This window comes from Channa argus, chromosome 23, assembly GCF_033026475.1.
Source record: "Channa argus isolate prfri chromosome 23, Channa argus male v1.0, whole genome shotgun sequence".
Lineage (NCBI taxonomy): Eukaryota > Metazoa > Chordata > Actinopteri > Anabantiformes > Channidae > Channa > Channa argus.
The window spans coordinates 11430555-11449013 of record NC_090219.1 but is presented as its reverse complement, the minus strand read 5'-3'; the positions used below and the strand labels follow the sequence as shown (position 1 = coordinate 11449013).

At 39.1% G+C, this 18459-nt stretch overlaps 1 protein-coding gene across 2 annotated transcripts in view; it reads right to left on the bottom strand.

The window, feature by feature from the left end:
* LOC137108556 (voltage-dependent calcium channel subunit alpha-2/delta-4-like) overlaps positions 1 to 18459 on the bottom strand; it is a 58993-nt gene that overhangs the window by 31724 nt on the left and 8810 nt on the right. For both annotated transcript variants that reach the window (XR_010912213.1, XM_067493292.1), the window contains exons 3-27: positions 16976 to 17092; positions 16277 to 16336; positions 14753 to 14915; positions 14442 to 14573; positions 13920 to 13980; positions 11700 to 11850; positions 11470 to 11544; positions 10275 to 10364; positions 9875 to 9988; positions 9506 to 9584; positions 9293 to 9426; positions 8255 to 8272; positions 7533 to 7610; positions 6396 to 6476; positions 6195 to 6269; positions 5893 to 5979; positions 5715 to 5786; positions 3996 to 4057; positions 2735 to 2802; positions 2237 to 2282; positions 1737 to 1834; positions 1487 to 1577; positions 999 to 1091; positions 471 to 592; positions 286 to 354 (exon numbers count right to left, since the gene is read on the bottom strand). Coding sequence is in view for 1 of the 2 variants with exons in the window: in XM_067493292.1 (XP_067349393.1) it covers positions 286 to 354; positions 471 to 592; positions 999 to 1091; positions 1487 to 1577; positions 1737 to 1834; positions 2237 to 2282; positions 2735 to 2802; positions 3996 to 4057; positions 5715 to 5786; positions 5893 to 5979; positions 6195 to 6269; positions 6396 to 6476; positions 7533 to 7610; positions 8255 to 8272; positions 9293 to 9426; positions 9506 to 9584; positions 9875 to 9988; positions 10275 to 10364; positions 11470 to 11544; positions 11700 to 11850; positions 13920 to 13980; positions 14442 to 14573; positions 14753 to 14915; positions 16277 to 16336; positions 16976 to 17092 (2236 nt within the window). In the remaining variant the exon portion in view is untranslated. The remainder of the gene's footprint in view (positions 1 to 285; positions 355 to 470; positions 593 to 998; positions 1092 to 1486; positions 1578 to 1736; positions 1835 to 2236; positions 2283 to 2734; positions 2803 to 3995; positions 4058 to 5714; positions 5787 to 5892; positions 5980 to 6194; positions 6270 to 6395; positions 6477 to 7532; positions 7611 to 8254; positions 8273 to 9292; positions 9427 to 9505; positions 9585 to 9874; positions 9989 to 10274; positions 10365 to 11469; positions 11545 to 11699; positions 11851 to 13919; positions 13981 to 14441; positions 14574 to 14752; positions 14916 to 16276; positions 16337 to 16975; positions 17093 to 18459) is intronic.

Sequence of the window (18459 nt, the reverse complement as noted above, 5' to 3'; positions counted from 1 at the left end):
ATCAGCAACTTAGTCAGATTAATGCCCGAAGAAATTACTTGCAGTACTGCTACTTTCGGACATATACAGCATGTAGTTATTGATTCAACTTCAGTAAAGAATTTGCAGTGGTACTTCTACTTCTACCGCACATTTAAACCTTAAATTCAAGACTTTTAAAGCAAGGAAACACAATTTTAACAGAGGTGTCATATTATCAGAGCTGATACCGAAATGCCTGACACACAGTTGGGGTTATTACCTCAACTGGGGATTCTGAATGAGCACTACAGCAGTGAAACTCACCTCCAGCCACGGCCGTCTTTCCCTCAGATGACACCGTCACTGCTGTCGTGGCTATGGCGTACTTCACCCCTGCTGACAGACGATTCAGTTCAAGACTTAAGTAATGTGGATTCAAACCAAATTTAAAAACTAAAATGTCTTGTTGTTCCTAAAAAACAAGCTAAAAAGAAAGGAAAAAAAGGCACCTTTGTCGTTGATAGGATAGTAGTAGAAGTTTCCGGGAGTGTTTTCAACAGCCAGTCGGTACCACAGAGGGAAGTGATCGATGGTGAACAGATTGAGTTTATCAGACGGGGTAAGGAAATTCCTGTAAAGTGAAAATTCCCATGAAACTATGAAAGTTCAGTGAGCTTCAAATATGTATCTGTAAACCTCCAGCCATGTAAAACGTTGATAACTAGGGCTGCACAATAATAAAAAAAAAAACAACTGAATGTAAAAATGTACAAAGATGCTCCGCCTACAAACACTTATTCTAGAAAACTGGGACGGCGAAGCCCCGGATTGTAGCACAGTGCCCCCCCCCCCCCCCCCGCCCGCATAAACACTAATAATTCAATGATAAAAATTATAAATTACACCAAACTCAGACAGGCTGTTTGCGTTTGCCCAAAAATCTGGTTTCTGTCTTCCACTGTTTGTGTTTCGTCAAGTTTCATTTTACTGCTCGATGACTCAGAGACTCCTCAGAGAAAAACTGTGTCTGGTCTTACTTTGCCACTCTGGTCTCCACTCCTGCGTATCTCATGATCCTCATCAGGCCGGCACGAGTACCGAGGAACGCCGTCTCGACGCCTGGTTCCACTCTGCAGAGACAGAAACACGCAGGTCGGTATTAAATAGTAAAGTCCTGCAGTGTTTGAACAAAGCAAACAACACATTTTAAAAATCGAAGTCCTGCACAAAGTTTTGTCGAATATCTGCTGCACATCAACATAAGCAAATAACTGATCTTTGCACACGGACACATTTAAAATTACAGAATGCAAATTCCTGTTTCTGGTTTCAATTGGCACAGGTAGTTTTGGATTTTATCCTGGTTTTAACACCTCTGACGTTTACACGGTTACATGGTGAAATAATTTGGGTTGTGATAATGATTTTTTTAAAGTCTTCAACAGTAATTAGTTTTCAGTGAAAACTGTAAATTCTTAAACCATCGAAGACAATTTTGAGTGAACACTGAATAAAAACGTCTCACCTGTCATTGAGCATCAGTGCGTTCCAGTAGGCCTCCAGCGGAGCCGTTACCACGGCATCAAACAGCGTCTGCTGCAGCAAAAGCTCATCACCTGCACATCAGACAAACACTTCTCATTTTTCCCAAATAGATTCTCATGTTGTCCTACTGCGAAATGCTGTGTAATACTGTTTTTCAAAAAGGGCTAATACAAATGTATTGAAACGCCATAAAACAAACATGTTATGTGGTGTTATTTTCAGAAACCCACACTCGAGGTCAGGCTCCTTCCCCAGCAGGTAGCGGATGGCGGCCTGAAGCTGGGTGAATTTTCGGTGAGCGGGGTCGATATCTGTCTCACAGTACGTCCTGATGAGAAGAGGTTTATTAAACCAGAGCCAACAGCTTCAAAGGGGACATTATTTCGATTGTATAATATTATAAGAAAGAATAAGAATAATTTCAGAATTTTAAGAGACAACTTTTCTGTTAACACAAGATTTTAATATCCAAATAATGAGTTCTAATCTTTACTCTTTCCATTACATTGACTCACATTACAGCTAAAAGTAAATATAAATTCAATGTCCTCTTCCTGCTTTCACCACACTTTCTAATTTACTAAGCAATAATGTCAATCTGTTTGACTCATTAAAGTGTCTTTGTTTCATAGAAATTAAGGTTTAAACTGCTGCAGCTTGATCAAATGTGCTATATTAAATATTCATTCAGTTCATGATTCTAAGTGAGGTTTTATGGTTTCAGACGAACCACTCTGAGGCGATGCTGAGGTCTGGGGAGGTGAGATCATGCAGCCCTGCAGAGAACGGTAAAAAGACAAAAAGTCAGTAGAAATTATTGCAGAAAAATCAAATTAGTTTTTGGAACACCAAGCTAAAATCATGTAGTGTAGTGTAATGTAGTGGCTGCTGATGCCTGAGAATGGATGTGGATTCAGCTTTAGGATCATTAGAAACGTTTGTGAGTCTACACGATACAGATGATGGTGGGAGTTTCTGCTAAATGTACAAACACTAACTTCTCAGTTACACTGTTGATAATTGCAGTAAATGTGAATGTTTTATCTTGTTTTGTGGAACTGCCTCTTTCCCGTGCACATGTTTCTAGTATATTTTAAATGTGGCTATACACACATTGGGCACATGCTTTTTACATGTGACCAACAAAGAAAAAAGGACATTAAAATGATACACGTATATAATTAACATGCAGGTGGATTTTCAGGGAGGCGGTTATGGGAAATCCTACCTTCCTCCACAGACACATTTCCTACAAACATCAGCTTTCCTTGGCCCTTCGTCAGCACCATGCCAAAGCTGCAGGGACACAGGATGGAGGGGAATCTTAACTGTTCTTTGTAACACGCTGCCCTCTAGTGGCTAAATCCCACAGAAAATTAGGTGTCAGAGGCCGAAACTCTGAACTTTGCTGCAGGTGTGCAGTTAAGGATTTAATGAACCCAGACAAGTCAGTGATAACTAAGAGTTGTTCTAATGCACAAGGAGCCTGAGGCAGAACGTCTGCTGGCTTTCGGAGTCACTGAATATTACCTACAGGACAATGGATGTGGCACTGTACACTTTGGTTATATCATTTAAATAATTCTGTTGGATTAAAAGTAAAGTCAGATTTTTTTAATACTTTTGCCAGTGTCAATTTATTAAAAACCATTTTAATATGGCTCACCTGTTAACAATTACCTTTACGTAAGCTATTGTTAACCTTTTTAGGCTTTAACGCTATTTAGAGTAACACACCTAAAATGGCCCAAATAAAAGAGCTGTAGCTTCATTAAATATATAAATAATATAATCATATAATAAGTGTCAGAAACATTGTAAGAACTAAAGGAACTGAGGAGCAAGTGTCTGCTTATTGTATGTGTCTAAAAAAATAATTAGAACAAAACACGTATGAATAATTTCTTCAAATGTGGTGAACATTTCTCAGAATGTGACAAATCTCCTGTGCTTTTATCATGAAGTGGTAAAGGCAGCTATCCAAATACAATAAATAAATACAAATCTGGGCTCCAAATAAACATATTCTGAATCTGAAAAAAACATTTCTCAATTTATATTTGATGTATTTCACCACTTTTAAGTAAATTAGACATCAATTTAAGATTTTAAGATAAATTAAGGCTTCATCATGTTCTCTTGACTTTGACAGAGAAGAGGTGTTTTTTTTTTTATTACCTCTGCTGACACGTTTGATAACTGGAACCTTAAATCCTGCTGCGCTTAAATGGAAAGATCTTACAATTTCTTGTCTATTATAGCAGCAGATTGCAAATGCAAACTACAGCGTATAAGTGTTTAATGATGCACCAGTGACACAAAGTGGTTATTTTCTGTCTCCGTTGTCTTCTGGCAGGTGACTAAAGGAACCCTCCAACAAAAAAACTCCTCAGTTCACTTGCATGAGAAGGCACAGACGGCATAAAGAAGTCTTTAGTGTCACTAAACATAACAGAATAGTCTTTACCTGAAGGAAAAAAGCGATTTACCTGAAAGGTGTGTCATCTATGTTTGTGTAGAAGTACTCATTGACAAGGTACAGAGGTCGTTTCTATGGGAGGAGAAAACAATGTTCTTAGAGCATCTAAACAATGAGCTCAGTTCTCAGAGTGAACCACCCGTTCAGACTGCAGACAGGTAAACGTGTGTGTTTAGATCCACTTTCGGCTTCAGAACTCTGAGCTGACCTGAAAAGGCAGCCGGCCCAGCTGCTGCTAACACAAACTTTACATATGACACCCAACTGCTGCCAGAGACTTAATGAAAGCCCACAGGAGCACGGTCTCATCGTGGTTTTAACAGTATTGGTAGTGCATTACTGCCACCTAGTGAGCTGGAGGTAAATTACAGGTAAGTGCTAAATCAATGCAAAGTTGGCACAATGCACTGACACAGTGATACTCGACTGCTTGTACATGCGATGACTGTGCCTCAGGTGAAGCCATGAAATGTGAAACCTTTCCAAGACATTTAACGACAACAGAATGCACCCAATAATACTGAAGTAACAGAGCAAGCAGGTCTGAATACTTTTGTCTTTACCTGAAGACTGATAAATGAAACATTTATGATTTGTAATGTTTAAACAAAATTCAGAAATTGGGGAGGTTGAGGATTGATTTCAAAGACAAATACTGTTTTATGTGGGGAGAGTGACAGTGTCTTCACTGTAGAGGATCCTGTCACATCAGTTTCAGGGTCACATTCTTTCCCGTTTTCTGCCATTCATTTCACAGTAATACGCATTCTAAAAAACTTCATATCAATCAAGCAGCTTTTGAAAAGTGTGTGTGTCAGATTAAGCAGGATACAGCTGGTAGTTCAATGGGCCAGATACACAAAAACTGTGCCTCAATTCAGAGGCTGCATCCTCCAAAGGATGTGGTCTTTCTAAGGATGCAGCCATTTATAGACCCCGTGGACCACTGTTCTTTGTTTGTATTATAAAAATTTGAGGTTTTTTAATCATTTGTATCATTGTATTTTTTGAGCTTGGATGCCACAGTGTCTCAGTTCATTCTCCATAACAGACTATAAAAGGATCCACGTCTTGGAACCATCATTGCCAGGCAGTTGCCAAAGGAAAAATGCCCAGTTTGTTAAAATCTTTGAAATGGGTTAAGCTTTTCTGTTGAGATGCAACTTACCTTCAAATGGACAGAGGGTAGAGAATACGAGTGGTCCTAACATTTTCTGAGAAGTACTATCATTTGTACAATAGGTTCAATAAATGATTTCAGTTAGTAGAGAGAGATAACTCAATAGAGAGGCAAGAAGTGGCATCTGGTCATATTAAAATTTGGGAGTTGAGGTGGACAAATTTGCAGTTTTCATATTTTTGGGGAATTGGGAGGAGTAGGGGTTTGGGGCTTGGAGTGGATAAGAATTGATGTTTTCAGTTGTTCAGTTTGCAATAAGTGAAAGGATCTAGTTATCTTCTGAGGTCATGGGTTACTGTACTGTCCCTGTTTGTTACTATACACACTGCAAATCTGGTTTATGTTATTTAGATTATTATTGTTATTTATGTCTATCTGGGCTATATTTGCTCTTCCTGCACCCAACATTTAATTATTTTAGGTTTAAATAAAGACAGAGTCATCCCTTGGTTTCGTCTAAATTAAAAAGTTTCATTTAGATGAAAATAAGTTTGAGTTCTTCATGAAGAAATCTCAAATTCGCACTGTGTGAAGTCATGAATTCCTCACCCCTTTATCCACCGATGCTCTGATGCTCAAACTCCGGCTGCCTGTCTCTCCTCTCACCATGGCTGTCCTCAGCTGAAAGTTAAAGAAAACGTTGGACCTTCACTCTCAAGACTCTGTGCCTCTGATAACTGAAAAAACAACAAGGATGGAAATAGTGTGTATGTGTGTGTGTGTTTACCAGCTCCTCTGTATCTTCCCACTCCACCTCAGACAAATCTACACTGTTGTAGTTTGGCTTCATCTTCAGTTTTTTTCCTTCTTTATACTGTAGGACAGAGAAGACACTGTTACTAAGTCTGTGTTTGTACTGAAATACTGTACAAGTGTCCTAATAAATACTTAATATCTTTCCCTCTTAACATATCCCCTCAGGACCTCTGCTACTTTAAATATAGATCTAGTAAATCAGTACTGCTGCAGCAGGAGCTAAATTTGGGCTGTACAGTGATATTCCACATGCAGTCCAAAGGCAGAACTCACCAAAGGTCGAAGGTCAGGGTGAGCGAGGATGTACCCGTTGTTGGTGATGAGGAAGGCGTAGCCGTGAGCTCCCAGCTGAGAAGGAACTTTGGATTGTTAAATCTGATTTTTTTTGTGCCTTGGTCTTGATAAAACAAAAACACTGCGGATTGAAACATTTCCAAGAACAAAGATGCTACGCTCCAGAAGGCCTGAGCTCACCATGTATCTGGGTGCCAGCTTCATCACCTCCATCAGTGGGATGTCAGAGCCGACCACACCTAGCAGGATCCCATGGGACAGCTGGAGAGACAGGCTTAAGACTCAGCATTATCATACTGCATGATCATACACAGTTAAGACACACAGAGTTGATGTGCTCAGCACTAAATGTTCAACCTAAAGAGGCCGTCTAACAATGATGTTCAGTATCTCTTATAAGCACAACTCAGTGGTTACTAAAAGCACTGTCATAGCTGGGAAATGGTATGTAAGGTACTGCAACAAATACTAGGTTATACGTATCTACTTCCTCTGAAGAAAGCGTAATAACAAGTGAGAGATATTTTGTTAAAATAGTATTAGGTCAAACAACTAAGGACCAGTGGCTATTAAATGTTTAATAAATCGTCCTAATGAAAAAACTGCTGAAAGCTGCCCATTATATAACAATGGTGATAACATTTGTTGAATATTTTTATATAATTCTGGTTTTAAAGAGAAATGATCATTATCATTAATCAAAAAACCTTACAAAGCTTGTTATCATACAAACAGTTACGTTAGTACTTAGTATTAAATATACCAACTGTAAAAATGCAAAGGGAGATTTTCATTTTTTCCATTTTGAGAGCCATTTTTCAAAAGTGTGAAATATTTAACATCACAATACAGTCTTTACGATTCACAGTGCACTCTCGTTGTCCTATCAGAACATTTGGTAATTTGTAATTTTGAAATTCAGCTTTTCTTTGACGGCATTTACACCTTGATACATTAAACATACAACATAGCCCAATATGTATCAGGTGTCTTGTGAGATTTAATTTGATCATAAGCCCAAATATCTTCAGTGTACAGCAAAAACATATTAATTGGTCTTTATACTCATGTTTGGCACTTTTTGATTGTTGTTCTGATCAAAGATGAGAGTATCACTGGGATTTATTTTTTCAGGACCTTGCATTTCTATACATTTTGCAACACAGTTCACACTAAAGAACAACTACTAGTACTAAACTAGTTGCAGAGCTAAAAACTGGCCACAGTCTCTGCGCTGTGTACAGTTACTATGAAATAGTTTTCAGATTCTGTACAGCACCTAATTATTACATAATATGCAATAAAGCCGACACTGACCGTCTCCTTCTTCTTACTGAAAACTGGCATGGCCACAGACGTCATCAACAGCAGACTCTGAGCTTTGGTGGCGAACAGCTGAGAGACAGGGAGATACATGTTCATACACAGTGGTTTACAAGCAAACACATCCAACCTAAATGATAGATCAGTGAAAATTATTATTAAACAGTGCATTGCTTTGAGGTTTTAGTATTATCTGTTATCTACATACAAATATATGCTATTTATATAAAGACTATAATGTATTAATCTAATGCAGGTCTGAGGTGGAACTGCAGTTAGAGCTTTAGGTCTGCAACAGCTCTCTGTGAATTTTAAAACTAAAAGAGCCACAATTACCATAATTTAGACAAGAGGTTCTGTGGGTCAGGACAGACAAGGATTTTCTTAAATAATAAGGATATATTCTGGGTTTTAAGTTAGTGTGAACCAATGTCAAATGGTAGAGTTGTCTCTGCCTGTAAAACATAGGAAATGAAATTCTGTGGATCTGATTGAATAATGTCTAAAAAAATTGAATAATGTAAGAAGGAACACTGTACAATACTGTAGATGACTTCCAAACACTCCTTAGATTAAAACGTATCTCAACCCTTTGTTCTGCCCACATTCAAACTAACTATGCTCATGGACACAGACTGAGATCCATTCTATTGTGCACCTGAACTCATGGAGAAACTCTGTTTGAGGAACTGACACCACATTTTCTTCGTCTTTACCTCTTTGGTGTTGGGAAGCTGTCGGAGCAATGAAGCGGAACGGCCGAAGAATCATTGGTGATTGACACATGAGACACATGGAGGGAGCAAACCCACGGATGAAGGTGAAGTGACAGTGAGGAGGAAGATGATAATGATGAGAATACAATGACAGCTGGACAGTAATGCAGTGGTTCCCTACTATGCAGTCTGCAAATTGAAGTGCCCATAATCGACCAATGATTAGACACAACCACTGCACGTAGATGACCCTGTCACACACCCACAGAAAAATACACACTCATTGTTGTCATTAGCAGCCCAGCAGAGACCGTGCAGCTGATGGACAGTTTACTCAGGACAAGCAGCAAACGGTGGCATCATCAGCAAACCTCTTTGGTAAAGGCAGCCGAAGCATAACACGAGTTACAGAACTCAGGCTTCTCATAACTCAGCTGAGCAGTGTTTTCTGTTCCTGGTGTAATTACGCACGCAACAGATGTAAATTAAACAGATATTATGGTTTACTGAACCACCAATGTTCATGGGGAATTTTGCTGAACCTTGGGCAACAATTGCACCTCACTAAATAAAACTAATTCCACTAACACTTAAAGCATAGGCCTGTTACAGTATATCACAACCCCGTAACTCCCAAACGATCACAAAGTGATGTCAATTATTCGTATAACTTCTATGTATATTTATGCAAGAAAAAAGATGGTTGATCGGTGGTTGATTAAGTCATTTTTCTCACGTGTAATACTCATATTGTGAGACTTCATGAAGCAAAAAGGTTTGTCTTGGTTGCACAAATATGCACAAAACATGCACAAAATAATAAGACACCAATATATTGCTTCTCAAAAATGCAGCGAGCACAAACTAAATTCTGTGTTTATAAATGATGCACAAACAGAACAAAGTGGATTATGTGGTGGAAAAAGGGGAGCAGATTGACATGAGAGGGCAAAGAACAATAAACCCCAACTTGAACTTTGTATACAACTGTATGTTGAACTGCTCCTTTAAGCTCTCTGACTGGTTGGTTTGACTCACCACAGTGTCCATGTAGGCTTCAGTCCAGATAATGTCGTGGTCATGGTTGATAACCATCGGTCGGCTGAGCACGTGCAGATACTCCATGACATTTTCCTGAACATCGGCTAGTGTGGAGATGTGTGTGTAGTAACCTGGAAAAACAGACACACACATAAATTAATGCATGCACGCACACACACACACGCACACACACACACACACACAGCTGACCTTTGTTGTTGCAGGCAATCCACTTTGTGTTCTGAGCGAAGGTCATCTCTCTGCCAATCAGGTAGGTGAAGACTCGTACCTAAAGAGGGAAACAAACCAGTTTACACCGGTTTACCAGGCAGGCGATTTTGCATATTTCCAGAGTTTATTATTTACTTGCGGCTTCAATGTAGTTACTTATTACTGTAAATATCTTTCTTCTTTCATATTAATTAATTGTAAATGTCAGAGCTGTCTTGAGTTTCAGTACATGCTGCAGTCCTCAGCCCTCAGCCTCACAAATACCCATAACACTGTGGCTTTCTGTGGTTATTCGACAGGGAACTGATTTTGGACAAAAAAATGTGACCGTGTCATCTTCATCCTCACCCTGCGCTCAGGCCAGTTGAATTCCTCAAAGACGGACTCAAAGTCTTCCATGGCTCCATCTGTGATCAGCATAATGGCCTGGTTACACATGCTGCCCTGACCGTTCGCCCGTGCCTGGACACACACACACACACACACACACAGCAAAGAGCTGCTGTAAATGAAATCACTTCCTCACTTCTTTAGGCATGTAAAATAGGAGGTTATGGATTCCAAGCACAGAATTGCAGTAGCATAAAATCTGAGCATCTGAATGTTTTCATGTCAAAAGAAACTGCACTAAGCGAAACCTTATCTTTCCACTGGATGCAAATAAATGTCCAACTGTTGCTTTCACATAAATAAAGGTATATTTTTAGACATTTTTGCTTTTGTTTAACATGTACCACAACATACAAACCTCATTGAGGATTCTGAAGGATTCCTTCATAGCTTCCTTGATCTTGGCCTCTCCTTTAACGTGCAGGTCTTCCACCAGTACCTTAAAATGCTGAGGGGGGCAAGAGAAAGCAGCCCGTACTGTGATGAGACTGGAGGTTACTTCATTATTCCAGATATATTTGCAGAAGGTGTGACAGCTTGTGCTGAACTAATAGATTTTAATTTAATAGTTAAAATAACAATTTTCTGGTTTTACAACATACTGACATAACGAACAGGCTGTTTTCCCCAGTGTCACTGATGCATTGCACATACATGTAACATACATCTGTTAGCTAATTCCTAAACTTACCCGTGATAATAACATTCTGAACCTCAACCCAACAAGTCCGAAACTGTGGGACCAAGACTCTTGCCATGATTTATTTGTTGACTTGTTCACTACCAAGATTCGAGTGTACAGGAAGCTCTGCACAGCTGTGGGCTCATTGCGCTGACTCACCATGAGATTACTGATTTGAGTCCAGTTTAAATCCAAAATCATCCAGTTGATTGAATCTGCCACAACAATCCCAGGTGTTAAAACCGTTCCCTCCCTTTATGTATATTAACACACATTAATCAAGCAAACACAGAACCTACTCACTCACTCCTAACACCATCTTTTCTCACAGTATACAGGATGTGACCATAACATGTGATCATCTCTCTCATCACCTGTGATGCTTACTTGTTTATTTTACTGTATGTTTATGTTAATTCGACATTGCAACGCATAGTCCAATTCAAATGTACTCAGAGAGACTACTTCTAACTTTACAGCATCTTACACTCTATATTAGCTAGTAATACATCTCCTTATCTTATCTAACTGCATCTTAACTGTGAACACAGCATAAGAATATTTAGAAGAAGAAATAATGTATACTACTTTACATTATCATACAAACCTTATCTTCCATACTTAAACCTAATTCTAACCATAACTCAAAACCCAGTCATGAACCACTTGAGAAGTAAAGACATGAAGACAGTCATGTGTGAACACACAACAGGCAGCTGCGGGTTGATTTTCTAATGCTGCTCCAAGCAGTAGGCCAAGAGTTTGATCTGATGATGACCCTGAGGGGATTCATGGGGTGTGTGTGTGTGTGTTGGCTGCTAAGACACCTTCTCAGCTTGTTAAGTCTCTTTGAAGTAGATAATGGTCTTACCTCTCGGTTGTCCAAGTCGGCCTGGACCAGTGTCCCTCTGAAGCACGGCTCCACGTAACGAACGTAGTCGGTGTACTGCAGACAGAAAGAGACACACAAAGGGAGAGGAAGGCTCATGAGCAAACAGCAGTTACTGGTTCAAATCCCTGGATCAGCAACAGTTAGATTATATTAGTGTGATCTCATTAGGACAGGTGTCTTTTCTAGGCTAGTATGTCAGTGTGTCTCACAGCGATGACGTTGACAAAGTCGTTCTCTCCCAGGGTGTCCAGGATGGTGTTGATGGTGTGTTTGGCAATGGTCATCTTCAGCCCCTTCATGCTACCACTGATGTCCACCATGATGATGATGTCCTTTGGAGACGTGGCCGCCTGAATGTACCTGCACACGCAGGACAACAGAAGAAACTCACAAATTACTCAGTCATGGTGGGGAACAGTATTTATTTACATCACATGACAGTACATCCATCTTAAAGGCCAATTTACACACAATTTATACACAGAACTTTAAAAACTGTGATTCTGTTCTATCCATTTTACAGCTGTTATCTTATTTATGTAAGATCAATTCTTAGTTTTGAACCATTTTCAAAGCAAGTTCAGTTTATAAATTAGACCTAAACATATGTCTCAACAAAATATACTTAGACAAATAAGCTGTTTTCACATCACTGTCAAAAGCAAAAGCACCTCCGCTGTATTGATGCAGAGTGACGAGGCGTTCAGGGACATATGCAGCACTCTGGTATTTAGAAATGCATGAGCAGTCGCATATGGTGCCATGTGGTCTGAAGTGACCCAGCTAAGAAGCAGATTATCGTCTTTTCCTGAGGATCAGGGCTTGGGCTGGTCATTGCTCAGCCACAACACAGCCCGGGCTATGACTGCATGGACTGACTGGAACTCAGCGATACGCTGGGATTTGATCAGCCTCATTTCCAGCGGTTTTTCCTCTGTATTTATACGGTAAATACAGAAATACCCTATAAAAATGCCATTGCTATTAACGCATTAAACAAACACGATTAATCAAATTAGATTCACGTTGGGTTTTTTCTGTCAAAGTTGATGACTTGAGATTTCAGAAACTTCAACTGATCATGAATCAAGTCTTTGGCAGCAAAAAGATTTGCCTAAGTGAACATATGGAAAATACTGTACTTTTAAAGAGGAAAAACTTTATGCCCAAACCGAAGCTGGTTTAAAGAGTCGGGAACTCTGAGGAGCAGGCTGAATGTTAACGTGTACTCTAGTTTTGTAGCGTCGGCAAACAGGCAAACTTCGACTTCATGTTGTTGCTGGACTTTATGTTTCTGTTTCCATGCTGCTGGTGAATAGACGCCTTTATTAAACAGGCTAAAATTAGCAAACCATCTGTCTCAGTGTTTACAGCAGACCAGATACGAATCTTTTTATCCACATCAGTAAACAAACCTAATGCACTGGGCTTCATCAAACAAAGAGAGTAAGCTAACCTGTAAGTCCAGTCTAGAGAACAGCATCACAAAACCTGAATATTGTGTTTAAATAGGTGATTTCATTGGATTTTACCTAAGCCTGCTCACAATACGATAAAAAAAAGTACAAAGATATTATAAGATATTATTCATGTAATAAATGTGGTAAATGGAGTCACAGTGTCACCACTGGGGACTAATGTTCACTATATTAATTTGCCATTCGTTTGACTAAGTTCTGTAATACTTTGACATATTTTCTTAACATTATAAAGGCTACATACCCTAATACGTAGTCTGTGCACTCAATACTTCAAACTCTTGCAAGTGATTCTGACCACTAAGAGTTTAGAAGTTATCAGTAATCTTAGTCTCATATTACCTTGCAGAACAAACTAACTATATATTATATATATATGTGCGTGTTAGCTACTTTAATGTCATTAGATGATTTAGATGAAAAACTCTCTCTCTCTTTTTATCAGTATGGTGAAGACCAACCGGAGATGGGGTGTGTATTCAGGATTTCTGGCAGCTCTGGAGACTCATCGTTCGGCTTGATATAACTGTAGGCCGTTTATTCTCAAACCATATTCAAGATCATCCAAAATCTCAGCTCATACATATTCACTTGTTGTGTTTAATAATGATTCACTGTTTTTAAAATAGCGATAATCTCTTCTAACTGACTTGGTGCCTTAAATTATTTATTAAAATGCATTTTTGTTCTAGTCATATAGTCATGTAACGTAGTCCTGTCATTTGTTGATACAGTTAAAAGAGAAAGGTTTGATCTACCTGCCAGTACAAAAAGTTATGAAAACCATTAAACAATTATTCATTAACATTAATCACTGTTAGCAATCACTACATCTTCTCTACAGCCTAAACCTGGTAGTTTTATACCTGAAACCAGCAAAACCTTTACCACAAAAGTGGCAGATCAGGATTGTTGAACAAGTATGGAGATTTATGTCTGGACCAAACTCACCAGTTTCTGTTCCTGCAGTCAAAAGCTGCCACACCATTGGAGTCTGGGGTCCATTTAATACCTGACAGAGAACACAAGGAGTCAGTTCACAGCTCGTTGTTCTGATACTGACTACATCTTCTCCAACATGCACTGTGAACTTTTCACATTTCAGAGACTATATGAATAAGAAATCTGCATTAATATAAAGATGCAATTTGGACTAAAATATTGTACAACGTCCTCACATCACATCACAATTACCTTGGAATCACATGAAAATAATGAGTTTCTATAGTAGCAGCAGATTTTCATGCAATGATAAAAAAAACAGCCCATATTTTTTTACTTACACAAAAGCAGATATTGGAAGAAAATGTAGGTTTATTTATAAAAATACTGATAACGTATCCAAGTGTTTTCGAAAGTGGTAATAGACTAAGTATATGTTCACAAAAACTGTATTTATGTACAGTACTTGAGTGAAGAAATATAAAATAAAAACACGATATTAACTGCTTACTCTTCTGGACTTGAACTCACCAGGGTAGATCCTGAAGAAACCAGTGGAGCTGCCAAAGTACTGCCAGGTGAGGGTGGGATCCTTCTGAAAGTTGCTGATGAAGACGTCATTTAATGCCTCTGAGTTGTAGATGGCGTTGAGAATGTTGGGATCTGTAGAAAGATGACAGAAAACACAGATACAGCTTAATGTACGTACCTTTAGATCCAGTGGGACCTACGTTTCTGAAGTTATTATTTTTGCCAATATCAATCACAAATGAGTTTTCCTTAATACCAAATGAATCTAGTGACAGTTGTCTGGATTTAACAGCCAAACAGCAAGTTCTGACCTTTGTTGTAGACGTTGGTGGGAATCTGGATGTTGCTCTGCTGCGTGTTCACCGGCATGTTGTTGAAATGTTCATTCTCCTCCAGTGGGAACTCTCCGCCGAGCGCTACGTAGTTTCCGTCCTCGTCCAACGTGTTGATCAGCATCGAGTTGTAGTAATCAAACTGAAAGAAGAAAAGGGCGACATGAAAAAGTTCCTTTTAGAATAAGACATACAGTATTACAGAAACTATTAATACAGGCATTTATTAGAGTTTTACTAATAAATGTGGATCCAGACGAGGAAAATCATGTATCCACTCAACACCTTACACCACACGAAACATAACAGGAAAGAGTTTTTCCTTCTCAAAATCACTAAAAATTGGGAAATTTATGAAGCATAACAGGAATCGTAAAGCATTAATTAAGATTTAAATATTACATGAATGAGTTGGATAAACAGACTAGAGCTGGAAAAATACTGTATATAGTTTCAGCATCATCATCATTGCGTGCACGTGAACAATCGTCACATTGCAGGACATGTATGTTTTTGCAGTTTAACTGTCATTTTCCAGGACTAATCTAAAAACAAAAAGTCTGCCTGCACTTTGACTCACCTTTCTATAATAGCCAAAGTTGCTATATCATGTTTAACATGGAGCCACTATTTATCCACCTCATCGTGCTACGTGGGAATTAAAACAAATGCACCCAGAGTTACACTGTCATAGACCGGAAGGTGGTATGAGATGACAGATAGGTCATGAGGAACATGACAAATAGAAGATCAGAATGTAAGTAAACAGTTATGAGCTCTTAGTAAATGTACACAGTGTTTTAATTGGTTGTTCAGATTGTGCCTCCGTTGCTTTGCAGTTCGATTAGCTTGGAAATAACTGTACAGCTCCACACTGCACCGTTTTTAATTTCTCTTGGTTTTACTGTAGAAAAAGAAACTAATTGAATACAACATTAAATATTTAGCTGTTAAAAGAAATCTTGTATCTGGTCTAACATCTGGACCTAAAACTGTTAGCACAATGTATTCTTTGTTGATCTATGCAATTTCTTTGCTGCGGCACTGACTCGGTTTCCTCACAGGATGAGTGATCTAATTTCAGATCTAATTTCAGGTGTCAGGGAAAGATTTAAAGGTTCAGACTGCTGCAGTGTCCAGTCCAGACCGGCCTGCTTTTACCTCTGATTCAGACACAGTTAACACGCTAAGATTTGCCTTAAACTTGCAGTACAGCTGATCCCAAATATGTCAGATGCTGACAAGTTAGAGGTTAGACTTGACAAACTGACAATGACGTTTTTAACTCACGCAGCTTTTATTTGTCACTTTATTAAAGGCTGAGTTTTATATGCTACTAATACAATTGGTGAAAAAAATTGCATCCCAGTATATTGAAATAGCAAACAGTGTGAACTTTCTTCCCATCAAAATAATATTTAATGTACATTTAGTTAAGTTAGCACAAATGGTTAATCAGAAATTGCTATTTGCCAGTTATCAGGACAAAAGAAGAACACGAACCTGTAGTGTGGCATTGAAATCATGGTAGAGGTCAGCGTCTTCTGCAGACTCTGCTAATCTCTGACACAGGAAGCAGAAAAGAAAAAATAAAAGCTAGACCAACATAGCATATTTTTTACCTCGGCCTTCCCAGAGTCCAGTCATAAATGACATTAGAAATCAATGAATAGATTCAAAGAAGGCTGTACAGGACAGACAGACAAGCAACCTGACAGACGTTACCATTAGATAAATGGGGATGTGAACTTTACATCAGAAATGATTTGTCTGTTGTGATGTTTCATTTGAACTGAAGAGTCAAAACTATGTTGTATTTCACACTACAATACTATGGTTAGGACCCTAAATGGTTTGATATTCAGCAATAAACCTAATCAAAGGGACGGTTCAACTTTTTTTAGAAAACAAACTTAACTCATTTTCTTATTGAGCTAAAGCGAATTGATCATCATTAAGCTCATGTTTGCGTGTTAAGTTGTTTAAATTACAAAGCAGGTGCTGGAGGACAATTAGCTGAGGTTAGCATAGGGAAAAAGCTGCCTACTAAACTGTACGACTACAGCTGAGGGATTAACATGCAATATTATCTTCTGTTTGTTTGATCTGTCAGTGAACAATAAGCCTCAAGTCCCTACCATGTTCTGTAAAAGCAATTTATGACAGTGACACTAAAGTAAGCTTCCTCATCCTCATCCTCACCTTCACCGACTTCATTTTGCTTCCCAGCATCGACTCAATATCATCAGAATAATCTTTGACCAAGCTGTCCCCGTCCAGCTCCACAATCTTAATGATGGACTCCACATCCTTGAGTTTCTGCGAAGGAAACAAAAGCAGATGTTAAACAGTTGGCTTCAAAGATACCTGTAGTATACAAACATCATAAAGTTAAGTTGCAATAATTTTTCCATATTTTTCAATATTGTTTTAAAGGATCATCAGATTAAGTTTTCTGGCTACTGTAACTCAAAACTGGGAATCCATCCAAGATGACTCCAAAGGCAGAATGCAGAGTAGCATAGGAGGACATTGTCAAATACTACTTTCTAAAAACATTCCACACCAGAGATTTGCCAAAGCGCAGTTTGAAACAACACAACACTACTGGGAAAATGTTTAGTGTGCTAATGAAGCAAAGGTGAAATTGTGAAAAGATCGATGGCTTTCAGCTTGTCCCTTCAGGGGTCACCACAGCAGAACGTGTTCCGCAGGTTTTTACACCGGATGCCCTTCCTGCCGCAACCCCCCACGTTTTTTTTTTTTTTTAATCCCTTGATGGCTGGGCGAGGGGCCACCTGTTGGGGTGGGATTCGATCCCACGGCCTTCTGCATCCCAACCCGATGCTCTGCCCATTGATCCACCAGGCCCCCAGAACTGACAGCATCATATGGTTTAAAAAAATGGAGTCTGACATGTAAAGGTTGTGTGTGTTAGAAATAAAACCAAACATCTGGTCCTTTGTCGTTAAACCACCAGATGTTGGAAGCTTCTTCTGTCAATCATCTGCCCCCTAAAACCTGATTCATGATCCTGTGTTGAATCTACACACAGGCTGAACATTTATAGTTGTGTGTGAGTGTGTCTTCGTCACACTGCGCTGGCAGGGAGTCTTTTTGACGCCCTACAAACAGCAGGGACTGAAACGGAGCTAATAGATGCTCAACAGCAGTTACTTTTACTGAAATTACAGCAAGGGAGGACAGAGAGCCGACATTACAGATACAGATAGTCCACTGAACTGAGTGAGGTAGAATGTCAGAGTGGACCAATTGCCGTTGCTGTGATCTGTGTTGCCATGCTGTGAGGTTACATTTCTGGGGAGGTGCACATCAGGCTACAGTTTGGGGTCTGCAGCCATAGTTTGGATGCAAGTCTTAAAGAGGTAAATCAAGTCTTTAAGAGGGTCTTAGAATATGATTTGCAAAGATGTGTGGGAATAAATCTCTCGTAGCACAAATAAAGTTAATAATGTTTCCACGAAATGATTAAAAGTTAAAGTGATGTCATGCTGCTGGCAGACTGCTCTGCCTTAAATCAGATAATTACAATTGTGAAAGCATCTCTCAGGATAAATGAGCTGCTGTGACGTGGCACACCGAGGCTCTGTGAGGTAATCAGGTCACTTTCTCTGGTTTAAGAAGCCCGAGGCGGATCAGCCAGATGAGAGCGAGGTGGGACGGCT